The sequence below is a fragment of the Tenrec ecaudatus genome, chromosome 4 (genome assembly GCF_050624435.1).
Source record: "Tenrec ecaudatus isolate mTenEca1 chromosome 4, mTenEca1.hap1, whole genome shotgun sequence".
NCBI lineage: Eukaryota > Metazoa > Chordata > Mammalia > Afrosoricida > Tenrecidae > Tenrec > Tenrec ecaudatus.
This window is the reverse complement of record NC_134533.1, coordinates 38,603,620-38,619,783: the sequence shown is the minus strand read 5'-3', so window position 1 is coordinate 38,619,783 and position 16,164 is coordinate 38,603,620. Positions and strand designations below refer to the sequence as shown.

Below are 16,164 nucleotides of genomic sequence, written 5' to 3'. Positions count from 1 at the left end.
AGGCGGACGTCAGGGAGGTGAGGGAGCAGGCTGGGCTGGGTCGTTGGCTCATCTCAGGCAGTTTCTCTTCCTCACAGCCCCAGCCAGAGTCATGTCAAAACAGGGCTGGTCTCCTCAGTTGGTCCCCCTTGCCCCTCACACCTCAGCATGGTGCTGGCTACACACTGGCAGCTAGTGTATTAAACAACCCACAGACCCTGATCCCTAAGAAGAGGATAGAGGCCCATCGATCTTCTTTACAAGCTCATGACTTTCAGAAAGTCCCTGGCCCCAAACAGTCCAAGTCTTTGAACCATCTGGGCGTCTTTGGGAGGTAATACCTACGAACTTTTACACGGGACAGGACACCTTCGATTCAGGCACCTTCAATCCTGATGTGGTAGCAACCCCCATGCCACCTCTCCAACAGGCAGAAGAAAACCTTCGGTGAAACCGTTGATAACAAAATGGGAGCACAGAGACAATGTCCCCTCGCTAAAGACACGCCCACCCCCGCCTTCCCCCAAAGTCCCTTCGCAAACCACAGAAGTGACAGTGCCTCGGGGTCTCAACTGCATTCAGGTGCTTCTTCAAGGTCAACCAGAAGGAGGTCACCAGGTGGACTCTTTCTGAGAAAGAATGGGTAGACCTGGAGCAAGTTAGAAACTCACTGTCAAGTTTCTGCATGTGACAAGTGTGGAATTACAAACAAGCTCAGATAGTGCTTTTGCCTCCTGCTGGGGTTTAAAAGTATAAAGCACATACTATACTAAACGCTATAATGAGCGCTGACAAAGACAGTTTATTATTCAGAAGCAAACGAGTGAAAGCTACTGCTAGAGGAATTGCCGACAGGCATGCAGCAAAGTAGAGTTAGCGTGAATAAAGATTCAGGACCAGGTTGCTCTGAAATCGAGAGCTGCCCTATGCATGTCCTTTGGAAAAAAAGAATCTGTTCAAATGCCTTAGTACAGTCAACCTGCAATGCGACAGAGAACGCTGAGGCACTTTTTATAGGTTGAACTCTCCCAGGGAAGTAGGGAAGACAGGAAGTAACCAATAAAGAGGGTTTCTGGTGTTGTTTGTTTTCACTCATTAAAATAAACATGTGCGTCAAAGACACGAAAAAGAAAGTGAAAAGGCAACTATCAGAATATGGGGGAATGGTTACAAATTATACATCCGATGAGGTTCTTCAAGATCCCCAGACAACTCCAACAACTCACCAATAAAAACAAAAAATCTGTTGCTATCAAAGTTAGTCCTGCTCCTATTGTTATCGTTTAGAGCCGTCGAGCTGGCGCACCAGAACGGAACTCTGCCCGGTCCTGGGGCAGCCTCCCAGTTCTGTTATGTGGGAGTCCATTGAACCCCAAGGGGTACCCCATTTGGTTTCCAAAACTGCACATCTTTATGGGAGCAACAATAAAAAGACAGTCCAACTGAAAGTGGGCAAAGGATCCAAGAAGACATTCTTCCAAAGAAGATGGGTGAAAGGCCAATAAGCACAAGAAAAGATGCACCACATCACTAGTCACCAGGGAAATGTGAAGCCAAACCATAGTGAGAGCCCTTCACCCACACTAGGGTGGCTTCATGAACACACCTGATAATAATAAGTGTCCGCAGCAATGTGGACAGATTGTAACTCTCATCCATTGCTGGTGGAAATTTAAAACGGCATAGTCACTGTGGAAAAGTCTAGCACAGCAGTTCTCAACCTGTGGGTCCTGACCCCTTTGTGGGTCAAACGACCCTTTCACAGGGGTCACCCAATTCATAATAGTAGCAAAAGAACAGTTATGAAGTAGCAGTTAAAATAATTTTATGGTTGGGGGGTCACCACACATGAGAAACTGTACTAAAGGGTCGCGGCATTAGGAAGGTTGGAAACCACTGGTCTAGCAGTTTCTCCAAAACTTATGGATGTGATCCAGCAATCCATTCTAGAGATAAGCCTAAAGAAATAGAAAACCTCCATTACTACAAAATTATCCATATAAATGTTCACAGAAGCATTATTCATACTAGCCAAACAACACAAAAGTCTATTAACGGAGGGGTGAATAAGCAAGGTGCACTCTATCCATCTAATGGAATATTAGGTCGGCCAATAAAAAGAAAGGAAGTGTGGCACATGCCACAGCACGACTCCATCTTGAAAACTTCATGCTGCGTGAACAAACCAGACAGGAAAGGCCACATACTATGTGAGTCCATGTATATGAAATGTCCAGAAAAGGCAAATCCCTGGAGACGGAAAGTCAGCAGTGGTTGTCGTAGGGTAGGGAGGAGGGAGCGAAGAGAAACTGCTAACAGGTTCAAGATTTTTGTGTGGCGAGCGGGGGATCATGGGGGGTGGTGATGAAAATGCTCTAGAATGGCTAATGGGTGCACAAAATTGAGGATATACTAAAAGCCACAAAATCATACACATCTTAAAGTGGTGAGTTTTATGTTATCTGCATTTTATCTCCACATAGACAAAAAGTTACCAAGCTGGGTCATGAGCTGAATCCTGCAGGGGGAGTTGGACTCTGGTCGAAACCTATACCTCAGAGCTGTCTCACCCAACAGACTGAGAAGCAGGGGTGCTCAGAACACCTACCCCCAGTGCTCCCAATTAAAAAGCTGCTTCTACAGGAGATTAATTCCTTGGCACTTCTGACCTGCCTGCTAAAGGGACTCTGGTAACAGAGAAATTCCTGAGGCAAGGAAATGTTGATGCCGGTAGATCATCAAGCCTGAGGGAGCATGGATGAGGGGGCTCAGGCACTGCACTGACAAGTTCTACTCTCTCTCTGAGGTGTCTGGAAATGTCACCCCCCCCCCCCCACACACACACACACTGCTACACTGGGGGGATGCTCACAACCCATTTGAATAACAATGGCGGAAGAAGTAATAGTTTATATCATTTGATCAAACCGCGCAGTTAATGCAAGGTGATGTGAGAATTTACTCAGTGCTTCCCCAAATGGGCGATAGCACCCCTCGGGTGCTCTAGAATGTTCCAGGGGGCTGCAAAAGCAGCCGCCTACACTTCACCCTGGATTATGGGCTATAGTACAAAGGTTTTAATTGCCAGGGGGAATTTAATTGCTAATGTTTTGCTAAAACCGGGGTGGTAGGTCAAACAAGTTTGGGAACCTATATAAACTTTACATGAATCTCTCTATACAACATAGGTGGGGGGTGGTTTTGCCATGAATTAGGGTCAACTCAACGGCAGCTGGTCTCTATGTGACACAATACTTCACAGAGAAGATTATCCGGACCAAACATGTGCTAACCAAGCTTGTAGATACACTCAGCTCGCAATCATGGCCTCGTGGCGTTCAGAGGATCTGAACAGCATCTTACTGTCTCTCCTTTCCTTCCCCCCTCTGGAGGGAAAGCAGCGGGCTTTCTCTGTAAGAGGCCTGGAGGGCTGATGCTACTTACTGCCTGCTCATGCTGCCCAGGGCTTCAACAGTATGTGCTCTGTTGTGTAGATGCTGAGTCGAGATGAGATTCAAAACCTACACCTTTGCTACGAATTTAGTATAAAGGACCAAAATACACAAACACTAGAGATTTCAGAGGGCACATGAAAACATGGCCCTTACGTGTCAATTCTCCTACTCTTTGGAACCGTATGGTTTTCATGTTGCGCGCGCGCGCACACACACACGTAAAGGTCTCTTCCCAGGATGCCCTGTCTGAAGGAACTCCCAGGCAAGAACATGTCAGAGAGGCAGTGAGGGTCGGAAGCTGTACAAGGCAGACTTACCTGATCAGGTAGTGGTTGATGATCGTGTCAAAGTAGCTGTAGTACACGACATTGTTCACATGGCCGTATTGATCATTGTCCTGCCACCTCGTTTGGATGGGCAAGAAGTACCCATATGCCTCCTGGTACCGATGGCAATCATCGACTCTCTGCTTCTTTGATGATGTTGTCAAGGAACGGACAGTTCTAGGAAGCAGCGTTGAGGCCCAAGAGGCCATAGTTGATGGTCACTGCTTTAGAGAGTACCTTCAAGAAAACACAGATTAGAGTGTTCAGAAATCTTGGCTTTTACTTGTACAAAAGCTATCTCATTAAATTTTGGTCACTAATATCAAAAGAAAATCAGGGTGTTTATTCCCCCTAAAAATCAATCACATTTCATAATCCAGGTTCTCATGATGAGCCTATGTACATTTTAAATTATCTACTTAAAAGTTACCATGAGAAAAGTAAAGCCTCTGTTAAATTTTAACTTCAACCAAAAACCTAGCTCACTGCCATGGATTGCCCCACCCTACCGGCAGAGTTCAACATTCGATCGGGGTTTCCCAGGCCGGAAATCCTCACAGGAGCAGACGGCTGCTGACCTTGTGGTTAGCAGCGGGAAGCAGGCCCCATGATGCCACCAAGGCTCCTGAAGAATTTGAAGCCTGAGCAAGTCTGATTGTATGAATGGAATTTTTTGTTCCACAAGGTATTTTCAAGATGAGCATTGCTTCTGACAAAATCTGGAACGTGCCAAAAGGCATGAATACAGGGCTCAGGCTCTCAATAGGAAATAAAATATTGACCAGAAAACACTATAAATTGGGCCTACCAACTCGAAGGGTTTTTTAAAAAACATATTGATTTTTCTTACAAATTAATATTCCATAGAAAAAAAGGAAATCTACATTAAACAAAGGGGAGAAATACACTAACTCAACACCCAGATATCAACATTTCCATGTACCATATATACTCACATATAAGCCAGCCCGAATATCAGCTGAGGCATCTAATCTTTCCACAAAAACTACATTAAAAATGTGCTGGAAAACTCGGCTTATACGCAAGTATATACGGTATATGTTTTGTGGGATTCAAACTGGTGGCCCAAGGTAAATTCAATATATAACTATGTGACTGGAATAATGCCAGGGTTTTGAACTGGTTCAGTCCTGTTCTCACCCCCTGCTGAGAACTTGCATTTCCACCCAGATATACTGAATCCAAATCTGCATTTCAACAAGACCCCAGCTCATCCTCATGTATATTCTTGGGCCTCTAACAATCCCCTGGAGATCTTGTTAAAATGTAAATTCTGACTCAGTGAACTGGAGTGGAAACGCACGTCCCACGAGGGGGGTGAGAACAGGAATGAAATAGTTCAAATCCAGGTATTATTCCAGTTGTGTATTTATATATTGAGTCAACCATGGGCCACAAGAAGCATGAACAATCTGTCTTGGAAAAAGTACAGCCAGAATCCCACTAAGACGGGAGGGTGGTAAGACTTCATCTTATGTTCCTTGGACATGTCATCAGAAGGGCAAGTCTCTGGAGAATGACATATTGCTTGGTAGGGATCCGAGGAAAACGAGGAGGCCCCTGACCTTGACCTTGATGGATTGACACAGCAGCTGCAGCAATGGGCTCGAGCATTGTAACAATGGAGACGGTAAAAGGCTGGCCAGTGTTTTGTTCGGTTGGGCATAGATAGGGTCATTATCAGAACCAATTTGAGGGCACTTAACTACAACAACATATTAATGTATCGCTATATTCATACTAAATGTAACCATATTGTATATAGTAGGTTGTGCTTGCTTGTATTTAAAAGTAGATCATTATTATGGTAAAGAATTCCTTTATATCATTTGTAATATTGAATCCCACTCTAATCTACTTTATTGACCCACCGCAATTTTGTCAAATTCCTGATTGTTGCATATTTTGGATTGTTATTCCAACTCCATTCCAATTTTTGTCAATGAATTTTCACATATATCCACAATCATTTTCTTATGATAAATTCCTAGAAGCATAATTGCTAGGTCAAGGGGCAAATGAATTGTTACAGCTTTTGCTATACATTAATGCCCTCTAGAAAGGTGGTACCAATTTATAACCTCACCAGCAGTGTAGGAGCTGGCCAATTTCCCTGTCAATTTTAAAATGCGTTGTCAATTTGACCGTGTTCGCTCATTTCCATACAAATTTAATGAAATGTGCTAAGTGGAAAGATGACTGCTGCTACTTGATGGAATAACTAATATCAGAAAATCCCCTCTCTTTGAGAATAACGCTTGATACAATGTTTGAAGGCATCAGAATTCAGTCAAGGCAGCAAGACGTCACACGGCTGCACCTCAGGGATGAGGGTAACATGCTGAGGTGAGCTTGGCATTTGCCTCGGCAGCTTCTCATGGGGAGATGTGCCGATTCGTCGTGTGAAGAATAAAGGCTGAAGTGAGAGTGGCAGCCTAGAGCTCCTAGTAGTCTTGCTGTGCTAGACGGAAATTGAAGGGCCACCATCCTAGAAAAGAATGAACTGCCGAGAAGTGAATCTGATAGCACAACTTCCCCCTAAAGGCGCTGGCTGACTTAGAAGCTGCCTATAACGCTCAGTGGTGGTACAGTGGTAGAATTCTGACCTTCCATGAGGGAGATTTGAATAAGGCAGACCAAAGATGAATCGAGGCATTTGAATTGTGGGGCCAGTGAAGAATACCGACAGTACCATGGGCTGCTAAAAGGACAACCCAATCTGTCTCGGAAAAAGTTAAAGTCAGAATGCTCCTTAGAGGCAAGGATTGCAAGCCTTCATCTTATAAGCTTTGGAAAAGGTGTCAGGAGAGATCAGTCCCTGGAGAAGGACATCTTATTAGGTAAAGTGGAGGGGCAACAAGAAAAGAGGAAGGCCCACAACAAGATGGGTTGACACAGTGGCTGCAACAAGGGGCTCAGACACAGGGGAAAAAACGTGAGGATGATGCAGGACCGTGAGTGATTTGTTCTGTTGTGTACAAGGTTGCTATGAATTGGAACCAACTCCAAAGCACCTAAGAACAACAACTCTGGCCAATGCACCTAGTGCACAGCCACCCCGTGTCTGTCTGTCCGTGGAGGCTTGGGTGTGGCTCTGATGCCAAACAGGTTTCAAAGGAGCTTCCAGACTGAGCTGGACTGGAAGACAGATGGACCAAGAAGAAAGGTCCAAACACCCCTTATGAAAACCTTGTGGGTCCCAATGATCTGATCTGTAAGCGATCGTGCGGCTGGTGCTGGAGTGGACAGCATCTTGTGCGGCTGGTGCTGGAGTGGACAGCATCTTGTGCGGCTGGTGCTGGAGTGGACAGCATCTTGTGCGGCTGGTGCTGGAGTGGACAGCATCTTGTGCGGCTGGTGCTGGAGTGGACAGCATCTTGTGCCACTGTGCAGGAAGTTGCCGTGTATTAGGGTAGCCAACTCGACAGCAGCTCGCAACAACACATGGCATATGGAGTGGAACAAAGAGATAATGGCGGGGATGATAACCAAAAGGTTGGAGATTCCACCCAGGGGCTCTATCAATCAAGTTGTGAAAAATCAGCCACTGTAAACCGCACGGAGCGCAGTTCTACTCTGACGCATACCGGGTCACCAGGAGTCAGAACTGACTTGATGGCCACTGGTTTGAAGCGGCATGTGCTCTGAGGAGCTGAAGAGAAGCCAGCACAAAGCAGCTGTTCTCCAGCTGAGCACCGAAGGAGGAAATCAGAGCCTCACCCTGCTAGAGAGACAACAATGAGCTTTCCGGGTGGCCAAAGGCAGGCGGAGGGGGCAGAAACATACATCCAGCAGAAAACTCAGAAGAACTACGCCCTGAACCTGAGAACAAACCGCAAATTGACCAGACTCGATCAAAGTTGCCTACCCACACACTATCTGCCAGTCGGAAAAACATTAAATCATCTCTGGAGGAAAACACAACCATCCCAAACCTCTCTAACTTTTTATACACAAGCCGGGTCTTCAATCAAAAGCTACCATGCCTGCCAGCAAATAGGAATAAAGACCAAAAAGAAAAGAATTAATTTTAGAAAGCAATAAAAACCACCTATCCCCTTGACACTGGAGTTGCCAAACTTGTACTTAAAAAGAATGATGAAACATGCATCCTACCCATCACTAATACACTGAATGTTTAAAATTTGGAAGAGAAAGTCACCTACATAAATAAATGACTTTTCAGCTTTTGAGAAGATAAACAACCTCAATCACAGTAAGAGAAATGCAAATCATACTTATGCTAAGATCGCATTTCTCAAGGATTAGATTAGGAAGAATTACAAAATTGGATGTACATTCTCCTACTGTAACATCACATTAAATGGTTCAGAAAGAACTAACATGCAACTATGATACGCACACCAGTGTGTGTGTGTTCACATGGGCAGAGAGTGGAGAAAGCAAACAGAGAATGTGATGAATCTAAGTAGAAGATAGATAATCATTTTCCCTACTATTCTTTCAAGCTTTCTGAAAATTTTGAAATGGTTTTCAAAATTAGTAACCCCCAAAAGTTGTCCTTTTTTTGTGTTCAAGAAAATATATTAAATTTTTAATAACTTCGCCAGAAAACTAGATTCTATGAAATGCAATGTCATGAAACTGAACTATGTCCCCTGCAAAATATGTACATTAAGCAAGGTTATGAGTCTCAATATTGTGTGGCTGTCTTCTATTTTGAGAGCTGGTGTAATTACTCTCCATTTTTGTGCTATAAATCTTAATCTCTATATGTTAATGAGGCAGTATTAGGGTGCACTGTCTTGAGTTACAGCAGTCTAAGAGGAAGCCCCACCCTTAGCACACATCACCCCTTTATTCAATGAATCACCATTGTACAAGTCACCAGGAGAAAGAGGAGGAGGGGTCATGCCTATAAAGCATTAGAGTCCCTACCCTTTCCTGTAGGGTTGCTATGAGTCTGCAGCCACTTACAGCAGAGAGAGAGAGAGAGAGAGAGAGAGAGAGAGAGAGAGAGAGAGAGAGAGAGAGAGAGAGAGAGAAGAAGAAGAAGAAGAAGAAGAAGAAGAAGAAGAAGAAGAAGAAGAAGAAGAAGAAGAAGGAGGAGGAGGAGGAGGAGAAGAAGAAGCCACACCTTTGCTTGAGTCACTCTTGTAAAAAACAAACAACTTTTCATTGTGAAGGGTTGCAGTGAATCGGAATAGACTTAATGGCAGTGGGTTTGGTGTGAGTTTGGGTTTGCAGAGCAGATCATAGTTTCACACTCACGAACTCATACATAGTTGGTTTCAACTCATGCACTGCAATCCTCTCTATGGACCATCCCTTATCCCTCTTCCTCCTGTGTTCCCTGTTTCCATTTTTCCTTCTTTCCTAACCTGCTGGATTCTCTCCAGAGGTAGATGCTGTCCTTCTGATCTTGAAGAGTGGATTATTCTAACTCAGAGGTGAGTTTAGTTCTAGACCTAAAGGGCAAGGACCATACTCTTGGAGGTTCTGCCAGACTCAGGCTGTAAGCCTGAAGATATTTTCTACATCTTGGCTTTTTTTGTCTCATCTGAAACAGGATGAATTGCTTTCGCAAATTCATCATCTCTTCAAAAAAAAATTGTAGAAGGGAATGTCGGGACACTCTCAGCCCTTCCCAAGTGCATACCCCTTTGTTGGTTGTCAGGAGAGCCCAGTCCTTGGAGAAGGACATCATGCTCAGTAAAGCAGAGGGGCTGGGAGAGAGGAGGACCCTCAAGGAGATGGACTGACACCGTGGCTGTGCTAATAGACTCAGGCATAGCATCAGCTGTGAGGATGACGCAGAACCTGGTAGCCTTTCCTTCTCTGGTGCCCAGGGTTGCCATGGACCGGAACCAACTTTGGTGGCACTAGCAACAGCAAGACTACTGAGCAGCACAGTACACTGGCATGTCCAAAGAACATCAGTGTTGACACCTGCTTCATGGTTGTACAGATTTTCACAAAAGGGCATGCCAAACACCTAGCGTCCACAAAGAAACTCATCCCAAATGGGCACTTTGCTCAGATCTGAGTAAGTAGTGGGGGAGGGGGAGGAGATGGGTCCTGCCAGGCAGAGAATTTCTCAGGAAGCCGTGAAGATATTAGCTAATTTACTCAATTTATTCCAAGCTGAAACATAATAGTACATTATAAATCTGTTTTGATTTTACTTAATCTAATGAAAAAATGTTCATCTTTTTGATAAGGGCTCATTAGCTATTTTTTTCTGACATAAACAGACAAGAAAGATGTTCTTGGGCTGCATTTAAAATGCAACTCGGCTAATTACAGTGCAACGACTCAAAGATCAAAATCAACGTGCTCAAGTTTCTCACTTGAATTGTCTTCAGAGTTGAATTAAAGTCCTAATGGAAGAAAAATTAAAAGTGTCCCAGCAGTGTATTTTACACTTAGATTGAATCATGTTTAAGTAAACAAAGGCCAAACTCCAGCACAGGCTATATAGTTTCAAAACTTCCGATGTCAATTGTTGTCTAAGATCAGTTGCTCCACTAATCCACAAAGGGCATCACTTGGGAGAGGACAGAGGGGTAAGAGCACTGCTTTGGGAAGTGATGGTGGATTTGCATGAACAATTCACCCTGTTTCAGGTGAGACCAAAAGCCAAGCCACGGTTAAGATCCAGTCAGGGTCGGAGCCAGGAAAGGACGTGAGGACAGCATGAAGACTAGTGATGTATCTAGGAGTTGAATTTACAGCCCAGGCTTCTGCCCGGGACTTTTTGGATTTTCAGATAATTCAGGCTTTTTGAATCACAGAATACTCAACTGCTGAAACAGTCCTGAAAGTCTTTCTCAAAATGCTAGCTTTACGCTCTAGGAAAAATTGTATGATCCTTAAAAAAATGTCTTGTGATTGTTGTAAAAGAGATATAATAATTGCCTTTTTATTCATTGTTAAGTGTATGTTTTAAGTATACAGTGGCATTAATTATATTCACAGTAGATGATATTTTTTATCATCAAAATATTTTTAAATTGTGAGTTGCTTTAAGGTCTACAGAGAAAATCATTTGTTCCATTCAACAAGGCATGCACATTTTGTTTCATGTCATGGAGTGCAATCCTTCCAAGATAACATCCCTCATCCCATTTTCTCCCTGTTTCCTGTTTCCACTCCTCCTTTCCTGCTGCTTCCTGGTGTCATAAGCTTTGTCCTTCACTGATTGTTCTAAGTATGTGTCTCTCGAGTAGTATTGCTCTCCTTAAAGGCCTGGCAGAGTAAGTTAAGTTTCAGGCCTAAAAGGGGACTAAGGGTCATAGTCTTGGGGAGTTACACCAGCCAGTCTCTATGTGACCAGGAAACCTGGTCTTTATGGTTTCCCCCCCACATTGTGAGCCCATTCTATCCAGGACCTACTAATGTGATCCCATTCAGAAGAGTCAGTAGTGGCAACTGGACACCATCTAGCTCTTTTGCCTCAAGATTGTGGAGTCTGAGGTTCTAGGCAATTAATCAATCCTTTGAAGGAATTGTTTCCATGCCTCTTTGAATTTTTTCCTTCTTTGCTCCACACAGACACCAATAGCTGCACCTTAGATGGTCGATTTAAGGTGACCAGAGAGGACCTTCCCAGGCAATGCCACTAGGTGCACTAACTCAGAGTGAGTTGCTGAATGCTTGCCTAGCAGGGAAAAGTGCATACTACGGACGCTTCACCCAGCAGAGCTTTTTCCAGGTTTTGTGTGTGTGTGTGTGTGTGTGTGTGTTTTGTATTCCTTCAAGGTATTTGGTATGGCTTATACATTTTCATAACATTGCCCCCTGCATAATCTACTATATTCATGGATGTATTTATAGCATATGAAGAATGCCCTCTGCCAAACATTCATATGAAGGTAAATAAAAAAGCATGACTTTAAAATCACTGAAACCTTTATTAAACAAAAATATCAAAATATGAGCTATTATTTCTCGACATAGTCCTCCCCCACACGTCTAAAGCCCGTGTTTCCCTCTCTCTAGCACTCCCTGGAGAATTCTGTGCTCTTTGATTTCCACTGCATCAGAATGGCAGTTTTGGCATTCCCCAGGGACTCAAATTCCTTTACTGTTCTTTGAGTTTGAAGAAGAAAAAGAAGGCTGAAGGGGCTAGATCAGAGCTGTAGGGTGGATGGAGTCAGGTTTCCCAAAGACATTCTTGTGGACAATCCTTTTTCTCACCAATTCTGTTTTCAGTTTTCTTAAACTTTCTTCTTAATAAGCCATTGTAATCATCCTATGTCTTTTGAGAAAAATCTATCAAGGGCAGTCCTGGGAAATTGCAACAAACAAAAAAACCCAGTCATTATAACCTCTGGACTGGCTGCTCTGCCTTGAATTTAACTGGCCCAGCAATTCCCCTCGGAAGTCACTGTTACGATTGGACTCTCACTAGTTTAAGACTTCTATATTATTGAGATAATTTGTTTACAGTCACCCACTGGTTGCAGAGAGACATTTAAAAATGTTTTATGTGCAACCTCGTGCATCAAGGATCTGGAGCCCTAGCAGTAATAAATACTTCTGGACTCATATTCATAAATACAGTCCCATTCTCCTCTCCATGCCCGTTCACATCTATGCATCCAGCCTTCTTATCACTGTCATTACAGGATTGAGTATATGGTATTATTAATCCCTCTGCCTTTAACTCCTACACTTCTCCCAGTGTCTTCCCTTGCCTTCATCTTAATTAATTAATTTATTTTTGGCACTCTGAGAAAAGCTCTGGACTATTCATCACAAGGTTAGCAGTTCAAACCCACTAGCTGCTCTGTAAGAAAAAGATGACTATCTCCTCCAGTAAAGATTTACAATCTCAGAAATCCTAAGTAGCAGGTCTACTATGGCCTATAGGGTTGCTATGAGTCAAAATAGACTTGATGCCAGTGGGTTTGGTTGGGTCCTCTTATTGTATATTACCCTCCTGTTCGCCCAAGTTAATATGCATCTGCCCCCTTGTAACTTGACCTCCCGTCCCTGGTAACCATTCAAAGAATGTTTCTTTTGGTGTGGAAACTTTTTCTCGACTTTTTACAGCAGAGGCCTCATATAACGTTTGCCCTTTAGGGATTAATGCGTTTCATTCAGCATGTCTTCCAAGATCAGTCATGCCATGAGACATCATTATTCTTTAATGTTGAATAGTATTTCATTGGAAGGAAGACAGAACTTTCCACTCCCATAATGAATTACAGTCTCAGAAACCCACCACACTGTCCTATAGGGGATATATATATATATATTTATTATATATATATTATATTGTGTATATGCTAGAGTTTTTTATCTATTGGTAGACATTTGTTTCCATTTGTTGCTATTGTGAACAGTGCCACATGAACATAGGTAAGTATATCTCTACTCATATCACAGGGTGAGGTATAAAATATTGCTCCTAGGGTTCAAGTTCATACAACCAGAAGCTAATTCCAAAGGAAACATGTTTCAGTATCTCTACAATCACTATACTTATCTTATTCTTGTTAGGGTGTCTTTGATAAACCAGGAGGGTCCAATCAAAACAGTGACTTCCAAGGGGATGTCTGAGACAATCCAATTCAAGGCAGAGAGGTCAGTTCAGAAGGTCGTGGTGACTGCTTTGGGAGATTTCTAATGGGTAATCAGGACAGATTTTCTCAGAGGGCACGGGACAACTGGAGGAAGAAATATTAAGAAAACCGAAAATTGCATTAGTGCGAAAAGGGCCGGGAAAGTTGTTCTGAAAGGAATTTTCTTCCATCGTGACAATGCACTTATTCAGTCTTTGAGAGTAGTACCAGCTGTCCGATAAGTATTTTTATGGGAAACTACCCCATTCACCCTACAGATTTGATCTTGCCTCTAAACTTGTTCTTTCCCAAACACAAAAAAAATTTCAAATTAGTACTCTCACACTGGTACAGATCGGATCTGGAAGCACAGGGAATCCAGGACAGATGGTCCCTTCAGGACCAGTGCCGAGAGTGGCGATCCCGAGAGGGCAGAGGGAGGGTGGGGTGGAAAGGGGGAACCGATTACAAGGATCTACATATAACCTCCTCCCTGGGGGATGGACAACTGAAAAGTGAATGAAGTGAGATGTCAGCCAGTGCAAGATAAGACAAAAACTAATTTATAAATTATCAAGGGTTCATGAGGGAGGGAGGGAACGTGGAAGGAGGGGAAAATGAAGAGCTGATGCCAGGGGCGTGGAGAGCAAATGTTTTGAGAATGATGAGGGCAGATGTGCTTGACACAATTTATGTATGTATGGATTGTGATAAGAGTTGTATGAGCCCCCAAGACAATGATAATAAATAAATAAAATTAGTACTCTCGTAATCTCTCAAAGATGCCAAAATTTGAGGTTGTATCGAGAGAAAAGCATGGGATTCGTCAGGGAAGCGCTAGCGAAATGGAAACACCGCCTCTGCGGTGTCTGATTTCCAGCCTTTTGAGGAAGCGCACAGTGTATTCCGCGGTGGTTCTAGCAGGTGGCAATCCCATGAGCAATGGGTGGGCGCTCCAGCTCCACGCTCTCGCCAACATTTTCTCTTGCTCAGAACTTTGCTTTTAACGCTGGGGCAAGATGGTACATCATTGTCTTCTGATTGCTATCTCTCTCCTTGTTAATGATTACAAGCATTTCTTCATGAGTTTGTTGGCTGCCTGAATGATGTCTTTGGTGAAGTGTATGTTCATGTCCTCTGCCCATTTTTAATTTAAAATTAAACCCTGTCTGTGGGTTCTCTTTTTACTCATTTAATGAAATGTTTTAATAGATGATGTTCTAATTATTAAGTCTAGTTGTCTAGTCTATCTTCTGCTAGTTATGCGGTTCTTAGTTATATTGGATAGTGTGTTTATGCCATGTTCTGTGGCCCATAAGTTTGCCTTTATTTTTCTTTATGATCTTTATGGTTTGGGATTTTGCGTTTAGGTCTTTGATCCATCATGAGTTCATTTTTATTGCTATGATTAGACTCCAGACATGATGCCTTTATGTGCAACCAGTATTATTTGAGAGCTGATGCCTTCTCTGTCCCATGCTCACCATGTGCTTAGCATGACATGCATGTGGCACATGAGCCCCCTTCCGCACCACATCTACCTCACCACTCCAAAGTTCGTGGCAGCTGGGGGCGGGGGGGGGGGGAGAGGGAGGGTCAGGCTGGATGTTGCCTGCCACTTGCTGCCTGTTGGAGCCCACCTGGGCTGGGACCCTGCTGTTCTCCCATCAGCCCCATATGGCCTTTTCCCTCACTCTCTTTTCCTGCCTCCTCCACCAAGTTCAGCCCTTCACCCAGCCCCTTCCCTCTGCCCACCTTGACTTTCCACCATCCTACCATCATTCTACCCTTCATGGTGAAACAGAGACATCACGGATGAGTGGGAGGCCTCCTGTAGCTCTCCAGCACTGTCCCTCCTATGGCCCCCTGGTCCACCAGGGCCTGTAGCATAGCATTCAGTGACCTGCAGAGCACTTCCCAGCCTGGCCTCAACACAGGGTGAAGTCTGGACCCGTCTTTTGGAGGTGCTACCTGAAAACTGTTTTCTAAACCTATGTAAACACAAAGGTTGAATAAAGAAATCACCCATAAATGAGGAGTCGCTGTGTAGCTGAGCCCTGAGGCAACAGTGCCCAGGTTGAGGTTGGAAACTCAAGTTGAAAAGATCAAAGTGGAAATCCCAACTCTACCATAACCTCTCCAAGGGAGCCTGGACTGGTCCTTCAATCCGCTCAACCTGGTCAGTTTCACAAATGAATGAGAAATGGGGGGTGGGGTGGGGATTTAGATGGCACACAAACAATCCTGTGCTTGACTACAAACCTAAACCCTAAAGATGAGCAGATGGAATCCAACCAGCAGTACCAGCGAAGACAGACCCAGAGATCTGCTTCTGTGAAGTTCACGGCCAAGAAACCCTGACAGAACAGTTCTATTCAGTAACCCGTGGGGTCGCCTTCAGTCAAAAACAACTCAGAGCAGTAGCTTTCCTTGTGCATCTTTGCTCTGTTAGAGATGGGGGAAATAACTCCTACATTGCTCTTGTGACCATGCAAAGAGATGTACATGGAAAGCTCTTAGAACGCCACCTGACACTTTGTTAGGGTCTGGAAAGTCACCTGCCGGTACTGACACACCCATGGAACACTAGCCTTGACATTCTTTCCAGGAGTGAGGAACAGCCTTTCTCACCCATGTATCATTCCCAACTTCCCAGGGCTCTCTGGGATCACACAGCAAAACGTCTCATACGTGGTACTAATTAGGCATCCAACCCACTACCTTGATGTTGTTACCATCCCAACCGATCTCTCCGTCGTCAATATATGTGAGATCAGCAGTGCACGGGCCCCTTGGTCATGACGTTTCATGAGAAAACCACATCTTCTGGGTAATTCCTCAGCTGGGTTTGTA

At 44.0% G+C, this 16,164-nt stretch overlaps 1 protein-coding gene across 2 annotated transcripts in view; it reads right to left on the bottom strand.

Moving 5' to 3' along the window:
- Nucleotides 1–16,164, bottom strand: part of LOC142444743 (uncharacterized) — a 199,394-nt gene that overhangs the window by 87,325 nt on the left and 95,905 nt on the right. For both annotated transcript variants that reach the window (XM_075545941.1, XM_075545942.1), the window contains exon 2: nt 3,752–3,997. In XM_075545941.1, coding sequence (XP_075402056.1) covers nt 3,752–3,969 — 218 coding nt within the window. In that variant the 5' untranslated portion in view covers nt 3,970–3,997. The remainder of the gene's footprint in view (nt 1–3,751; nt 3,998–16,164) is intronic.